The sequence below is a fragment of the Ursus arctos genome, chromosome X, assembly GCF_023065955.2.
Source record: "Ursus arctos isolate Adak ecotype North America chromosome X, UrsArc2.0, whole genome shotgun sequence".
In the NCBI taxonomy this organism is placed as follows: domain Eukaryota; kingdom Metazoa; phylum Chordata; class Mammalia; order Carnivora; family Ursidae; genus Ursus; species Ursus arctos.
This window is the reverse complement of record NC_079873.1, coordinates 56,281,571-56,297,319: the sequence shown is the minus strand read 5'-3', so window position 1 is coordinate 56,297,319 and position 15,749 is coordinate 56,281,571. Positions and strand designations below refer to the sequence as shown.

Sequence of the window (15,749 nt, the reverse complement as noted above, 5' to 3'; positions counted from 1 at the left end):
AGAGTCCTCTTATGTTTGATTTATATATAATGCCCAGGATTTTAGTTGTAGCTACAGGAGGAATAGGGAGAAGTTTATCTACTCAAATTGGGTCCAGAACTAGAAGTCTCTCACCTTTTGTTTTTAATTAATGACATTGATGTTTTGAAGAGTACGAGTCACTTATTTTGCAGATTATCCTACCTTCTGGATTTCTTTTTTTTCTTTCCACATGGTGTCGTTTACTTCATTCCTCTATACCCTGTTTTTATTGGAAACTGGAAAATAGAATAGAGGCTGTGTTAAATAGGTTGGTCAGGGTAGGCCTCACTGAGAAGGTGACATTTGAGCAAAGGCTTGAGGGAAGTGAGGAAGTGAGCCATACCGAAGAGTAGAGCTAGGGAGGGAACAGCCAGTGCAGAGGTCCTGGGGAAGGAGTACGCGTGGCTTGTTCAAGGAACAGCAAGGAGGACTAAGTGGCCAGAGCAGAATGAGGTAGGGGAAGAGTACCAGGAGATGAGATCAGAGATTTCATAGGGAATCAGATTGTATAGGGCCTGTAGGCCATTATAAGGATTTTTGGCTTTACCCTGAGAGACATGGGGAGCCATTGGAGGGTTTTGAGAACTCACATGATCTGACTTGGGTTTAGCAAGCTCACTCTGGCCTTTGTGGGGAGAAGAGGCCATAGAGGACAAGGATGGAAGCAGTGAGACCAGTTAGGACACTTCTGCAGTGATTCAGGTGAAAGATGATGGTGGTGTGGACCAGGGCGGTTGTGCTGGAAGCGACGAGAACTGGCTGGATTCTGGACATGTGGGTATCCTCCACTTTCCAAAAGTTTGCATTACACCACTTTGCTTTTAAGAAAGACCAGCATCAGTACCTGTTTTCGCCAACTGAAAGAAATCCAAAAAGGATTTTTGCTTTTATTTAAAAAAAAAAAAGGTAAAAAAAAAAGTGAAAATAGCATTCAGCATTTGTTTCGCAGCAAGCAGTTATAGAGACAGCAAGGCCCAGGCACAGCAGCGAGAGCAGCCTGGCCAAGCTCCTTCCTGGGGAATTGCACTCAGCAGCTCAGCTTCAAGTCACCATAGCTTTGAACTGTGTCTGTGAGCATCTGTGCTTTATCTCCATTTATTTTGTGCATTCGTTAGCAAGATGTGCCCTCAGGTATCAGAAAAGCCTAAGAGAGGTTATTTTTTGGGTCTGGGAACACTCAAAAATTTTTCCATACGCATTAATGGTAATTGCTTTTTTGCCGTTTCAGCTTATGAAAGGTTTCAGAGGAACCCATATTTTGAAGAGAGAGTCACTAGGATTTGCTGACGGAATGGATATGAGGTGTGGTTCCAAGGCTTTTTGGCCAGAGCCACTGGAAAGGTGAAACTGCTATTGACTGAGATGAGGACAGCCTTAGGAGTGGCCATTCTTTGGGGGGTGGGGGTGGGGGAGATCAGATGTGCAGATTTGGACATGTTGAGTTTGAGGTGTCTATTAGACATCCAGATGGAGATGAATAGTAAACACTGGAAATAGCCCTGTCACTGAGGTGCTCAAAGTTAGAGAAATGGAAATGTGGAAGCAGATCATCACAGTCCCGTGAGAAGGGCCATTTCCGAGGGGTGTACAGAAAAGGAAGGTATTGACTCTCCTTGTGGGGGGAGGACTTAAGAAGAGTTTCACAAAGGAGATGACATTTTTAGTTTGGACCTGAAGGGTGATTAGGTGTTCATTAGGTAGTGAAAAGAGAGAGGTGTCTTGCCTTCTGTATTCTTAGACCCTGGCACACACTGGTTGCTCAGTCATACCCAACACAGTCACTAGTCGTGTGACCTTGAACATGCTCTGAGCTTTAGTCTCTTTACTTGTGAAACGGAAATAATCATAGGGTTTTGGTGAGGGCTAAGGGTAAAACATTTCACATCTTCCCTGGTACACAACAGGTTAGGGTTAGTTATTATTGTTGAATGAACAAATGAATTAATATGTTTCTTTATGACCAAGTCTAGGCTAGGCTGGTAACACAGGAGCTTGAAGTCTTTTACATGCTCAGCAGTTTGACAATATTGACAAAAAGAGTGCTAGACTCTTTTGTCCCACATCCTAAAAGTGGCTCAGGAAAAAAGTCCCCTATAGCCTGGGCCCTCTGAACTGCTCTGATTGAGGCATACACATTGCGAAGCCTGGAGAGAATGCAGAGGGTCAAACATGCCTTCCCCGTGCCCCATCCTTACTGACTGATTCTCGCTCTCGTTCTCGCTCACTCTCGCGCCCTCTTTCCCTCCCCCCCCCTTTCATCTTTTCATTTTTAATGAATATGAGTAAAATCCCTTTAGAATCATAGTGAGCTTCTCCCCACTCATTCCAGAGAGACTTAGACTGGACTGGGTTAGGAGGGCTGGGAGGACCTGGTCAACCCTGAGACGCTTTGACATTTGGCACCCCCTCGCAAGTGCTTGAGCTCCAGCCCGAGGCACCAGGGAGACAGGCGCCCCCTACAGGTCCAAAGCAGGCCCGCGCCCCTGCAGGCGGCTGTGGTTGCTAGGCAACCGGGAGGCCTGCGCAGAGACTGAAGCCCCTTGAGGAGGAGTAGGCAAGGGGATCTGGGAGGAGGAAAGAGACCATTTCTCATCCCACCCACCGTCTCTCTGGTGCCGCAGCAAAATGACCCCTTTGGGGCAGGTGCTGTCTGATAATCTGGGCTCATTCTTGAAGGTGGAGCTGTGTACAAAGTAGATTTTGTGTGTGGAGAAACAATCAGCCTTGCCCCAAAGCCCTCTGGTCTCACCTGGGAGCTGGAGATCTGGGTCGCTTGAAGGCAGAAGTTTCTGGTTTACAAGTTAGCGGGCATTGTTGTGGGTGTGCATCCTTGGTGAATGGCAATTCTAGCAAATTGGGTGTGGGTGGGAATAATTTTGGTGAGTAGTCCAGTAAAGTATCAAGATTTCCCCACCATTCCCAATGTATGGATTAGGGAATTTCTACTTTATTTTTTTAAAATATTGTTTTTATTTATTTGAAAGAGAGAGCGAGCATGGGGGGGGGGGCAGAGGGAGAAGGAGAAGCAGACTCCCCGCTGAGCAGGGAGCCAGACCCCGGCTGGGTCCCAGGAGCTGGATCCCAGGACCCTGAGATCAGGACCTGAGCCAAAGGCAGACACTTAATGGACTGAGCCACCCAGGCACCCTGGGAATTCCTACGTTAGCCCATTGAAATAAAAAGTCTCTGTAGAAATAGTATGTAAAAAATCATTCATATCTTGGTGGAGCCAAGTTTCTCCATGGCTTTCCCAAATTAGGTTTGTCCATGGAGCTGGGAGAGATCCTGAGGTCTGTTGACCCCTGTGTGTAGGGACCGATCCCAACAAGATGGAAAGAAAAAGAATCGACAAGCGGTAAACACAGAATTCAGCTTGTTTTCTAGTGCTGTGTCTAGTTTGGGACTAGCAAATTCTCCGCTCCATGCCCCCTCTCTTAGGACCATGATGAAACACCCCATCCTTATGAGGGCCTTTGGGGACCATAAATCCACAGCTTTTCTTCCTAGTAACCTAGTATTCTAGCCCAAGAGTAGGTCCAGGCAGGCCAAGGCTATAGCCACAATCACTGTTCTACTTGGGACTAGTGTCTTCAGTCTCAGCTAGTACAACAGGACGTTCATTGTGGCAGAGCCCCGAGGCACGGCAAACTGAGGGGAGAGCTGTGCCCGGGAGTCTTGTCGTGGGCCTTCCCTCTAGAGTTCCAAGGTAGAGATATTGAGCTGAGGTACTGATAGCCAGAGAGGTACTGGTTCAGCCACTGCCTCAGTTCACAACATCTCCACCTGGCATGGTGAAAAGAGGGAGGCTCCTTGCTCCCTGTGCTTCCAAAATGAACTGGGTCGGGGCTGTGCCTCAGCTCTATTAATAGCCCCCTAGCCCAGCCTGCTAGCCCCAAACCCGGATGCCAGGAGCTGTGAGTCAGCAGCTAAAAATAACGGAGAGCAACTGCACCCCAACCCCAATGAGCAGCTCCCTGAGGCCCTCCACCCTCGTCAGTCCCACTCTCCAGTCCAGGGCCTCATAGAAGTTAAGTGTGCCATAGCTGTCCAGTCCTCCTGGGAAGACGGTAAGGACAGGCAGTGGCAGGCTCAGGACGAGGACTCAAGGGCCTGGGACTAGATCCTGGCATTCTGGCCAGGAGTCTGGACTCTGAGGTTACAGGACTGCAGCTGAGAGCCTGGGAGCTGAGAAGTTGAGGCCACGGTGGCTGGACAGCCTGGAGATTGTCAGGATTGGGTCGTTAGGGGAGGGGAGGAAGAGGTTCCTGGGCTGCGAGGCTGGACGCCTGGGAGGGGACAGAAAAGGAGGGGTGCGGGGTGGAGGTGCGCGCTGAGACGCGAGAGCCTGGCGGTACCTGACAGGCTGGGCGCCCCAGAGCTGAGGCCGGCAGTCGGTCAGATTGAGGGGCGGATCGGGAACAGGGAAAACTAAGGAAATGCAGCTTGAAAGGGTAGTGTGTGAAGGAGACCTGACCGCTACAAGGTGCCGTGGACGCCCGAGGAGACTGGGACCAGACAGCGGCCGCGGCGTGGCCTCCCGAAGCGCCCACCTCCTCCCCGCCCATCGCGCGCCGGCGCCCCCTCCCACCGCGCCAGCTGCAGGCCAGGTATGTTGGCTTGGACGGCGGCCTGTGTACGTAAGTGCATGTGTATGCATGGCGGGGGCAGGGCGGTGAGAAGGGAAGGGGCGGGGCCCGGGAGGAGGAGGGGGCGGGAATACAAATTCAAACTCGCTTCCGTCAATCCGGAGACCGGAAGTGGTCAGGGGTATCTTGGGAATTGTAGTTCCCGGAGGCTGCCTTTACAATCGAGTAGGGTCTTGTCCCGAGGGGCTGGTGGTGCTCCAGGTCCCAGTCTGGCGGGAGGAGGGGAATTGAGAACCGAATCTTCTGACCTCTCCAGCCTCTTAATTCGATTTCCCTTCGTGTGGAGACACGAACCGGGGTGAATGTTGGTGCGGTGGGAGACTGAAGAGTCAGCCACAGAGCCCGCTCCGGTCCCGGGTTTTGCCTCGGCCCCTCCCTCCCCCTTCTACCGGACTCCTCATCCTAGGTCAGCTCCTCACTGGTCACCTTAAGTGTTTTAGCCCAGGACCTGACGAGCAGCAAACACACTGGGGAACATGTTCCTCCAGGGGAAGGAGGGCCTGGGAACCAGACCCTGCGCGCAGCAGCTCAGAGAGGCGCAAACTTGTGGAAATCGGATTATACCCTCAGGGTCTAGAGTCAAGGACACAGGTACCCAACCGGCACGGAAAACAGGTGGCATTCATACGTCACGGTGACGACTGACGCGGCGTTCTTCTTGAGGCAGGTGACCACAAGGTGGAGCTACAACGCAACTCTGCGCAGCATGCCTCGGCCACCCAGAAGGTCCCCCGCGGTGGCTGCCCTCCTGCTTCCCCTCTTGCAGCCCTTCGTTGTCCCACAGATGGTTCTCCCACCTCCAGTCCCCGAACCTCCCCGTGATGACCCCTCAGTGTCATGTCACATAGGACCGGCATGGTAGGTGCATCCCCACCAAGCCCCCCCACCCCGCGCTGAAAAGATCAGACCACGACCAAACAGGAGTTAAATTCATTGAGTTAACAGATTAACAACATAGGAGGAGCCAACCTGTCTTGAAGAAAAGGCTGTGAACAGCAAAAAGCCACCTATAGGCACAGAATTAAATGGCTACATGGGCTCTTTAGCCCCCAGCATCTAGGCAGGAAAGCAGTTAAATTGCAGGGATCAGGAGAGACAGTGAATGGAGTGGGATTGGTGTTTCCATCGTCTTAGTTCTCCAGAAAAGGCCCTTCTGTCATCTCCTCCAGTCACTGGTCCAAGCTGGTCCATCCCTGACACACCCTGTGCCTTCTACACAAGAGCACGTGCACACAGATCTGAAACATCGCGGCAACCTCCTTCCCACTTCCTCTGTTCTAGTTTCATTTTGGGAGAAACTGCCCATGCCTCACTGTCTTCCCAACGACCTCAGGTCAAAAGCCTAAGGGGAGCCAGAATCCATGGAAGCTTGCCGCGTGCCCACCATGTGTGGAGAGGGCCCTCATAGTTCAAAACCTTCTGTTGGCAAAGTTTACGCCACCCCATCCCCACTCAGCCACTCTCCCTTCCTTGTTGTTAGTCAATCCAGACAGGCCTCAGACTCTGGTTGGTGGGGGTCCAGGGTTGGGCATTCACTCCATTATGAAATTGTTGATCCTGGTCAGCAGCACTGCTGTTTCTAAGCCTAGAGCAGGGGGTGGGGAGAGGGGAGGACATATAGGGAGTGACCGAAGGGCAGGCTAGAGGAGGAGAAAAATGAGGTGAGGGGAGAACGTTCTTACCAGTTTTCTCTCTCTCCTTCTTACATCTCCTAAAGGGAGAAAAGCTTCCCATCATGAGTTCAGCCAGCTTCAGGCATGACCTTCTGATCCCACGTTCCCCCACACTGCCTTTCCCAGGCTCAAGCCAATTTGGCGTATAAGGGAGGGTCTTGGAATCTCAAAGGAACCAAACAGACCCAACCCCACGCTCCAGGCAGCATACATGAGTGTGAATCAGCCCCGTCACTGTCACTGGGACCCTGGGGGAGAATGAAGACCCAGAAAGCTGAGACGTGAAGCACTCACCCTTGGAGGAGGAAGGTCCACAGAAGCAACAGGGTGGAGACACAGTTGGTGATGATCCACATCATTAGGTAGGTTTGAGGGGGCTGCGGGAAGAGGAAAAGGCACCTGTCGGGGGCGGGGGGCGGTGGCGGGCAGCGGGATACGTAAGGAAGAGAGGGCCAGGGTTAAGGAGAAGCAGGGCCGTGGGGAGGAAGGGGTGGGGTGACAGTCCCAGAGCCCTTACGATAATCCAGACGGGGTAACGCATCTGCTGCAGCAGTTGGCAGTCGTTGGTGGTGACCGAATCCACCCCTGCGCACCAGAGCAAGGAAAAGAGCCAGGGCTTGTTCACCACAAATAGGTTCACTGAGACATTATCCTGGTGTAGTGCCCTGTGGAGGTGGGAAACAGGAACTTCCAGGGTCATGGGGCACGAGGCACAGGACGCAGCCCCCGTCCACGCTTGAAGCTACAGTGTCGCTGCCAGGGAGCTATCAGTTCCATCTTTACATAGCAGCCCCCGACCGAGAGTGATTTTCTTTGCGTGGCTGAACTTTGCCTCCTGGTGGGTCCCACCTCCAGATCCTAGCTTTGCCATCTGTGTCTCTCTTCTTTGTCCCAGGACAGCCCTTTGGAGGGCTGAGGAACAGGTGAGCACGTCCCCGAGTCACCCCTTCCCCAGGCCGCCTGACAGCCCCAGTTCCTTCAACCAAGGCCTGGGGACCTGGCTTCTCATGCCCTTCGCCATCCAAACCTCGTCTAAGCTGACCTTGCTTCAGTTTCTCAATGTTCCTTTCGGAGTGTGGGGGCTTGCATCTGAACATGGTATCCCAGGTGGGCTTGGACCAGCTTTGAGTACAGCAAAACTCCTCCTGGCTTCTGGGCACGGGTTGGGTTAGTGTTGGCAATGTCACATGCCACCGATGACTCATTATGCACACTATTCAGTCAAAGCCCTGGCCTCTCTCTGCACATGTTCCTGCTGAATGCCAGTATCTCCTCTCTTGCCTTTGTGCAACTGAGCTTCCTTTGGACTGCAAATAGAGGTCTTTACATCTATCCCTGTTGTGTTTCCTCTTGGTACGTTTGGTCTCTCGTCTTAGTGCGCCTAGGCCTTTTGGGGCCTCGGTTTCATCACCAGTGTATTCATTACCAATTCATGTCTTTTGGAAACATGATCAGCAGTTGAGGTTGACTAGGACAAGACTAAAGCGAGGGCCAAGGCCAATGTCGTGTGTCCCTCCATGGTGACAGTTCGGGGAAAGGTCCTTGAAATACTTGCAATTACTGGGCTATCATTCAGGCCATGTTGTTTTTTTTTTTTTTTCCTCTACCTGACCGCAGGGACCTTACAAGAGACCTTGGCAACTGTGTGCTTTGCAGTCCATCCTGTTTACTGGCTGGGTCAGCTGCCGGGACCCAGCTCACATCTGGGACTCTCTCGCCTCTCTCCCCTCACCTGTCCTCTCTTGCACTTACTTACCTCTTTGGAGAAGAAGGAAAGCTAAAGTCGTCCTTGGGGCCTCCAAGGTCCTACCCAGCTTGGCTCCTGCCTACCTCCCCAGCCTCACCTTCCCCTTGCTTCGGCTGCTGTTCCTGGCCCTCTTGCAGCTCTTCTCATTGTTCATTAGCTCGTGACCGGTCACGTCTCAGCCCAGACAGCAGCTCTTTAATGACTCTTCCTAATGTAGCCCCTTGCGAGCACTCACTCCCAACCCTAACTGCTCTACTTCATGTCCCCATTTTATTACTTTCATATCACTTATCACTATCCAATACGCATGTAATTTGTTCGGTTTATTATCTGTCTCTTTCACTAGTACGCGTGCCCAAAGCCTGCAACAAAGAGTGCCTGACACACAGCGAGTGTTAAACATATTGATAAATATTTGTTGTATGCGTGAATAAATGAACAGCCTTTGGCCTCCCGGAGGTGGCTCCACCCTGCCATGAAGCTTCATGGGATCCCCTTGGCTCCTTTCCCCTGGCACTCACTTGATATCCAACAGTGGCAGGTCTTGGTAAGGGAGGTTAAGAAACTGGGGCCTCTCAGTTCTGTTGCTTCCCTGCTGTCCATATATCTGGCGCATCCTGGGTGCCCGTTGTTGGACATTGGCCCGATCTTCATCCGGTAGCCAAAGGACCTGTGGTTCAGGGAAGATAGGTGTGAAGCTGGGGAGAGCTTGGGGATTCCAGGGGCGGAGGCAGGGGCAGAGAGGTCCGACCACAGAAGGGGGTATATGAGTTGGGATGGGGCCCTGGGGGAGGTGATCACTGTGGCCTCGGGAAGGCAGGGGGGGGAGAGGGGCAAGAGGGAGCACTTGGGGTCCTGGCAGTATCACCATGGCTTGGGGCACCCTTGCACTCAGCACGGTCTCCAAGGTCTGGTTCACAAATGTGTCATGGTATGTGTGATTTCGTGGGGGGCGGCGCAAGTCAAACATGATGGAAAGGTTAAGGACTGCGGCTTCCTTCAGCAGCTCTTCCAACGTTGGTACTGTCTGGTTCTCAGCCTCCTTCCGGTCAGGGCCTGACAGCCGCTTGGCCCCCCAGAAGGGTTGCCTCTATAAGAACAGGAAAATTATTTCAAGATCAGAAGGAGCCCTTAGGCCATTCCCCCATCCTTCCCATTTTCACTCATTTCCCCCACTTGGCGCCCAGCTTCTGGGAACCTCCGAGCCAGGGTCTTTCTTTCTCCCAACTGTGGCCTTTTCCAGACCGTCTAACACCTTACTCTGTGAGCCCCCCAACTGCCTACCCTCCCAGTTTCCTAACTTCCTCTCTCCTGCTACATTTTCTCTTTGGTGTCTCAGAGACCTCTGGGGTCTTGGCCCCTTGGTTCCCTCCCGGTCCCTCAGCCCCTTTCCGTCACACCTATGTCCCCTACCCTTGGTCTGTCCACAGCTTGAATTACTTTTCCACAGCACCCTCAACTCCGTTCCTGTCCGGCCTGCTCCCCCAAGCCCCAAATTGTGATTCAACTCTATAACTGCCTCCTCCAGCCCTAGCACTGGGGGGCAGAGCACATTGTGTGGACTGTCGCTATAATCCTTTTTCACCTGCGGTGCCACTTCATCATCCTTTTTATTTTTTTTTTTTAAGTAAGCTTTATGCCCACCGTGGGGCTTGAACTCGTGATCTTGAGAGTCGCATGCTCTGACGACGGGGCCAGCCAGGTGCCCCACTTAACCATCCTTTTACTTGTTCTTGTTTTGCTCCTTCTTCCATTTCTAGTGGCTGTTCCAAACCTCTGCCACTCTCCTCTCCTCCCCTTGTAATCAACAAACGACCTTACCTCCTAGTCGCCGACATAGACAAAGTCAGCTATCTAACACCTATTAAGTATTGGCTATGTGCCAGGCGGTGTTAGAGGTACTTTCTGTGTATTAATTTATTTAATCGTCCCGATAATCCTACAAGGTAGGTACTGTTATGATGCCTATTGTACAGATGGGAAAATGAAGCCCAGAGAGACTAAGGAATGTTGCCCTGGCTCAAGCAGCTAGCAGGTGGTGAAGCCAGGACTCAAACGCAGACATCCCTTGGTCTTAATCCCTCTGACATGTCATCATACGGAGAGTTCAGTGAAAAACTAGTCAAGTTGCGAAAGAATATACGAAGTGATCCTATTTGTCCAAAGTGAAAAGTACGTGTGTGTACATGTATGTGTGTGTGTGTATATATATATATATATATATATGGACGTATGGAATACGTACCCAACTTTTCGCAACGAATATCTCAGAGGAGTTGGATTATGGGAGACTTTTCAACGTTTAGATTATTTCCCTAATGCGTAATTTTTTTTATGAGGAACGTGTATTACTTTTATAATCAGGAAAAGAGGAACTGAACAAATAAAGTACCTTTAGGAATATTTTCTGTCACCTACAAGACTGAAGCCTGTGCTTCTAGAAGGGGCTGGCATTCAAAGCCCTCCAAGACGAAGCCCCTGCTCGCCTTGCCAGTCTCGCATCCTACTACTCCCACGAATTTTATCTCCCAGTTGCACTGAGCAAGGAGACTTTTTGTCTCCTGGAAACACTTCTTCATACCTCTGGGCTTTGCCTCTGCTCTTCCCTCTGCCTAGAATTGTCAGTCCCTGCTTTGCCCGTCTTAAAAACCATTGTCATTTCATGTGCTGCTCAGACCTTCTCTCTTGTGAAGCCACACCTGATCGTCTCCCACGCCCACCGTGCCAAAGAGTGGCTTTGCTCTCTCTCTCCTCTCTATTTACTTATTCATTTAACAATTTTATTTATTCATTTGAGAGAGAGACAGAGGGAGGGCACGAGCAGACGGGAGGGGCAGAGGGAGAGGGAGAAGCAGATTCCCCACTGAGCAGGGAGCCCCGGCACAGGGTTCCATCCCAGGACCACCCCCCCCACCCCGGGATCATGACCTGAGCTGAAGGCGGCTGCTGCACCATCTGAACCACGCAGGCGGCCTCCGTCCTCTGTATTTCGTAAAGGTGTTGCGTTCACTCTAGTGTTGCTATTCTGATAGCCTGCTGGCTCAGCTCTGTCCTGTCCCTGGAGGGGGGGACTTGCAGGCAGACACTAGATACCTATCGCTCAGCCCAGGGCTCAGAAAATGCTTATTGGTGAATGAACTCTCCCCGCAGGTGCCTCTACAGGTGGTTGCCTCTTCTGTGAGGCTGTCTTCACCTCTAGGAACCAGGTCCCGGCATTGAGCTTCTTCAGCTCAGCGCAGGAGAAGTCGCTGCTGTGGGAGGAGGTTCGGGCTGGGAACACAGAGGCCACATCCGTGGTCCGGCTCAGGTGCTCATCATGCATGAGGAAGGGGATCCCGTCAGAGCTGGGGGCACAAGGGGGGTCAGAGGGCTGAGCTCTGGGACTGGTCATCACTTCCTGAGCTCCCCTCCTGGGTCCCTCTGTCCCCCAGCTTCTCTCACCTGACCATCACATCGGTCTCAAACACAGCAGCTCCACATTCGGCAGTCTTCCGCAGGGACATCAGGGTGTTCTCGGGGGCCAGCTGGGCAAGGGGATTGAGAAGGGGGTAGCAGAGAAGGGCAGGAGCCCGGAGACCCACAGGCCTGATCGCCGCAGCCTGGAGGAGCAGACCCTCCCCACCCTGCCAGCCTTCCACCCAACACTCACCATGGGGGCCCCTCGGTGTCCCACCAGACCAGGCTTGGGGGGTAAATCTCTGGGTTCCATGATGCAGGGTGAGGAGATGCATAGTGGGGCCAGGTAGACGGCCAGGGAAACTCCAAAAAATAGGAACAGGAGCAGAGTCTTGGGACCTGTGGGAGGTGGGGGACAGGCTATGGAGAAAGGGCAGTGGGTGAGCTCTGGGGGAGACAGAAAGCAGAGTGCAGGTGCAGTAAAACAGGCAGCAGGAGGCAGCAGCGTCGATGGCCAGTGGGGGTATATGTCGGGGAGTGGAGTTGGCACCTCTTCGATGGATACGGTAGAAGGTATCAGCCACAGGCCAGGCCAGGAGGGTGATGCCAGCGACTGCTCCGATATGAAGGAATGGGGCTGTGGCCTGTGGATAAGAGCTGGTGAGGAGGGCTCTTCTCTCTAGTGCCCCTCCCCTTCCCCCTCCTAGGACTTGAGTCCAGAGCTACTTGCAGCCCTGGGCACCAGGGGGTTGGACTCAGGCCAAGGCTCCCTCCTAGGCACCGGAGATCAGTCACTCACCTGCAGTGACAGACGTAAGCTACGCCATTCCTGCTGCCACTGGACGTCCAGTCCCACGAGGCCAGCGGCCACAAGAAGCATAATGAGCAACAGCAGCATCTGGGGGACAGGGGATGAATGCGGCCTTCTTTGTCAGCCCGGGCTCAGTGCTCCCTGGACTGCCTCCCTCCCCGCTCTAGGAAAACAGGACCACTTCTTTCCCCCTGACTCATCCACGTTTCTTCGTTCACTCAGCTCCTGAGCTTGAGTGCACGGGTAGAGTACTGAGGTACTTGGCAAAGAACTGCTGGGCCTAGCGCCGGGCCCAGCGGCCCCCCTGCTCGCCCCCACCCCCATCCCCACTCTACCTTGTGGACACTGTGCAGGTGCAGAGGCTGGCCACAGAGCCGCAGCAGCAGGGCCAGGAGCTGGAGGCAGAGGGTGGTGGCGGTAATGAGCACCCCGGTCACTGAGCGGGGCTTCCCAGGCTCACGCCTCCCTCCTACCCTCCCCTTGGAGGCCAGGGGGTGAAGCTGAGCAGGAAGGGAGCACTGGGGTGGGGGTTAGGTGGGCCGCTCCCTGACCCACCAATAGCAGGGATGCATATGTGACAAGGAGAGAGATGACCAGCAAAAATGCCAGGGACCAGTCCATCCAGTGTCCCCAGTGGTGGAACAGGAACCTGTGGGAAGGGAGACAAGAGTGTGTGAGTCGGGGGAGGACTGTTAATAGTGGCCTGAGGGGAGTTGGGGTGGGTGGGTCCAGAAGGATGACCAGAAGGGAGTGAGGGGAAGCCCTTCATGGGGCCAGGGGCCCCAAGGGCTGGGGTGGGGGGCGGGGTGGAGGGGACTCCGTGGAGGAATTTTCTAAGGAGGTTGAGTAGCAGGACAGCGGGGCAGGGCTGGGGATGACTGAACACCCAGGGGTCCCAAGGTGGGGCATAGATTAACACGGATGCTGAGGAAGGAGGGGGTCCATGACACACTCATTGAAGTTGTGCAGGTCATTGAGAAGGATGAGCCCGATGTACAGCCAGCCCAGGGAGAGAAGAAAGGTGAGGAAGAGCAGGCCAAACCAGATACAGTCGCACTGCAAAGGGGCAGGAGAGAAGCTCACAGCCGATCCCCACTTCCAGCTTAGAGTCCCCAACGGATGGCAGCTCAATGGGGCTCCCTGCCAGGCGTTGGGCTGCTCTGCAGAGAGAGATTTTCTTCCTGGGGAGAGAAAGCCCCTTCCCCCCAGCTGCCTCTGAGCACACTTGGCCTCCTTATCCCCTCCAGGCGGCCTCTGCCTTGGACTTCCGGTCCCCCCCCATCCCTACTCCACCTTGCTGGTTTGCATCCTCTCTTTGGGGCATTTCCTCCAGTGGCAGCTATACAGGCAGTGGAGGCAGCGGGCCCAGACGGAGCAGCAGCCGGGGGACTCGGCCATGGTGAGGGCCTGGGAGAAGGGACACTCAGCCATCAGGGACCCTGGCAGAAGGCGGATCCCAGCCTCCCTCCCAGTGCATCTGAGGAGCTCGAGGGAGGAGCAGAGGCCTGGGCCGCTGCTCAGCAACGGCGGGTCATGGGGCTGCCCGAAGTGCCAGATTGGATGAGGACGGGAGCAAAAGGGGGATAATCTCTGGGGCCTTTCTTTCCCTTGAATCTGGACACCCCGAAAGTCAGTGGGACCCCCCCAGGAGATCCAGCCTCTTTGCAGGCAGGATGCAGAGCCACCCTCTCCAACTCCTCCCCATTTAACAGCATCCATCCGGCTCTGGGGATAGCGTGCTTGCCCAAGGGTGGGGACTCAGGAGAAACTGCCCGGGGTGGGGCAAATTCAGTTCAGCAAGTTGAGGCAGATCTGGCCAAGCTTCAGGCAGCCCCATTGGTGGGGAGCCTTCCACCCCAGGAACCGCCAGTAACCTGAAGCAGAGGTCTAGTTCTGACCTGGGGCTAAGGAAGGCCCGACTAGTTGGCCAGTTGCTATGGATACAGAGATTGCACACACCACAAAGCCCTGACTAAAAGATTCTCAGTCTCCACCTCCCGGAGGGCAGGGGGCACTGTCAGTAAGAGAAAGACTGGAGGGAAACAGTTTGCCTGGGTCACTCCGGGCCTTCCGAAGGAACCCTTTTCCTGCCCGCACACACCTGGAAAATCCAAGCCCTTTCGTCCCAGTCGTGTCCCTTCCTGCCCAGTCATCTTGCCCAGATACCCCCTACCCCAGTCAGGAACCCAGTCTCCGACTTTTCTCTTTTAGGGGCCCCACCCTCTGAGATCGCTTGGGTGAAAGTACAACAAATACCGGTCAAAGGTGTGTGTGCCTGCGTGCATGCGTGGTGGGGGGTGTGGTTGTGTTGGGGCCGGGAATTGTTAGACCTTGCGCTTTCGGGTTACACTGAGACCTAGCTGGCTTACTGATCCTCGAACTAGGCTGGCTGTGTGTCCTACCTGAGAGGGTGTGCGATTTGTGTCAGCGTTTGTGTGTGTGCAGGCACTAGTGGCTGTCGGTACTAATGGGTTTCTAGATGACTTTGTGTAGAAGAGCCCAGAGTGTTTGTGGTCTGAGGGACACGAGCCCTTGTCATCTGGGCTCCCTCAGGCTGTGGAGTCTTAGAGGGGTACACAGTGGCCGGGCCCCTGAAAGGAGGGAGGGTGTGGCTGCTCCTGAAACTGCCCTTCTTACCCCACTCGGGCCTTGGGAAAGGAGGATTAGGGCATGGAGTGGAGGGGTGAGGGGGTTGTAGCTGGGGGAAGGAGACCTCTCCCCTCTCTGAGACCCCTCCCAGGAAAAAAACACCCTAAAGGGAGGCCCCTGCTTCTTCTCATCCCGGGACTGGCTTCTAGTAGCCTGCCCTGGGCTCCATCCACACTTCCTGCCTCCCTTCAGGTCCTGCCCCTGTACCCCAGACACTTCCAGACTCCCACCTCCCTCCAGAAGCTGTCTGTAGGATGGGGTCAGGATCTGAGCAGTCTGAAAACCCTGATCAGGGGAGCTGAGCAGGGGTGCTGTTCAATCCCTGGGCCCGATCCCCGCCGGCTGGAGCCGGTCTCCACCCCACCATTCCCGCCTGTCACCCCCAGCCTTCCCGAGCCCTCACACCTTGTCTCAGCGGCAGCTCTGCTCTGCTCTGCGCTCTGCTCTGCACTGCACTGCTTCCCAGCTCCTCTCCGAGTTTGTCTGCCTCCTCCCTCTTCTAATCCTTGGCTCAGCCCCACCGGTCAAACAGGTGGCACTGTTGCCACCTACAGGAGGCTGTGTGGCTTATGTCCGAAGGACTTGAGCTGCTCTCTGGCCAGTGCCCAGCCTGGGGTGGGGGGGGATGGTGGGAGGGGGGAAGGGGAGGGAGAGCAGATCTGCTTCTTTACTCGCTGCCGGTCAGGGGGCTTGGCGTGAGGAATTCCTTTTCCTTTGTGCGGGCCCTCCCCATCCCTCTTGTCCCTCCTCCTGTTCCCCTCTCAGTCACTGCCGGGGCTTTGTCCTGGCTCAGGGAGGCGAGGGCT

The 15,749-nt window shown here is 54.3% G+C and overlaps 1 protein-coding gene across 3 annotated transcripts; it reads right to left on the bottom strand.

The window, feature by feature from the left end:
- Positions 1-5,582: 5,582 nt before the first annotated feature.
- Positions 5,583-15,515, bottom strand: GDPD2 (glycerophosphodiester phosphodiesterase domain containing 2). 3 transcript variants are annotated; one of them, XM_026485745.4, is made up of 16 exons: positions 15,349-15,513; positions 13,588-13,701; positions 13,247-13,350; positions 12,850-12,943; positions 12,630-12,689; positions 12,283-12,381; positions 12,034-12,127; positions 11,737-11,882; positions 11,529-11,611; positions 11,281-11,431; positions 8,956-9,177; positions 8,609-8,757; positions 6,858-7,005; positions 6,635-6,717; positions 6,350-6,378; positions 5,583-6,252 (listed from the first exon to the last, which is right to left on the bottom strand). In XM_026485745.4, the coding sequence occupies exons 2-16, from the start codon at positions 13,690-13,692 to the stop codon at positions 6,200-6,202; spliced, it is 1,620 nt and encodes a 539-aa protein (XP_026341530.1). In that variant the 5' UTR covers positions 13,693-13,701; positions 15,349-15,513; the 3' UTR covers positions 5,583-6,199. The 3 variants fall into 3 exon arrangements, with proteins under 3 accessions (XP_026341530.1, XP_044235250.1, XP_044235251.1); XM_044379315.3 differs by lacking the exon at positions 6,350-6,378 and having other exon boundaries at positions 5,583-6,307; positions 15,349-15,515; XM_044379316.3 differs by lacking the exons at positions 13,247-13,350; positions 13,588-13,701; positions 15,349-15,513 and adding an exon at positions 13,378-13,531.
- Positions 15,516-15,749: the final 234 nt, after the last annotated feature.

What these genes read in the sequence shown, in the direction of transcription:
- GDPD2 (XM_026485745.4), bottom strand. Translation starts at nt 13,692, where the DNA reads ATGGCCGAGTCCCCCGGCTGCTGCTCCGTCTGGGCCCGCTGCCTCCAC. An exon ending in ACCTGCACAGTGTCCACAAG is followed by an intron (nt 12,382 to 12,629) that starts GTAGAGTGGGGA and finishes CCTGTCCCCCAG; the next exon opens with ATGCTGCTGTTGCTCATTAT. An exon ending in CTGCCACTGTTGGATATCAA is followed by an intron (nt 7,006 to 8,608) that starts GTGAGTGCCAGG and finishes CCACCTCCACAG; the next exon opens with GGCACTACACCAGGATAATG.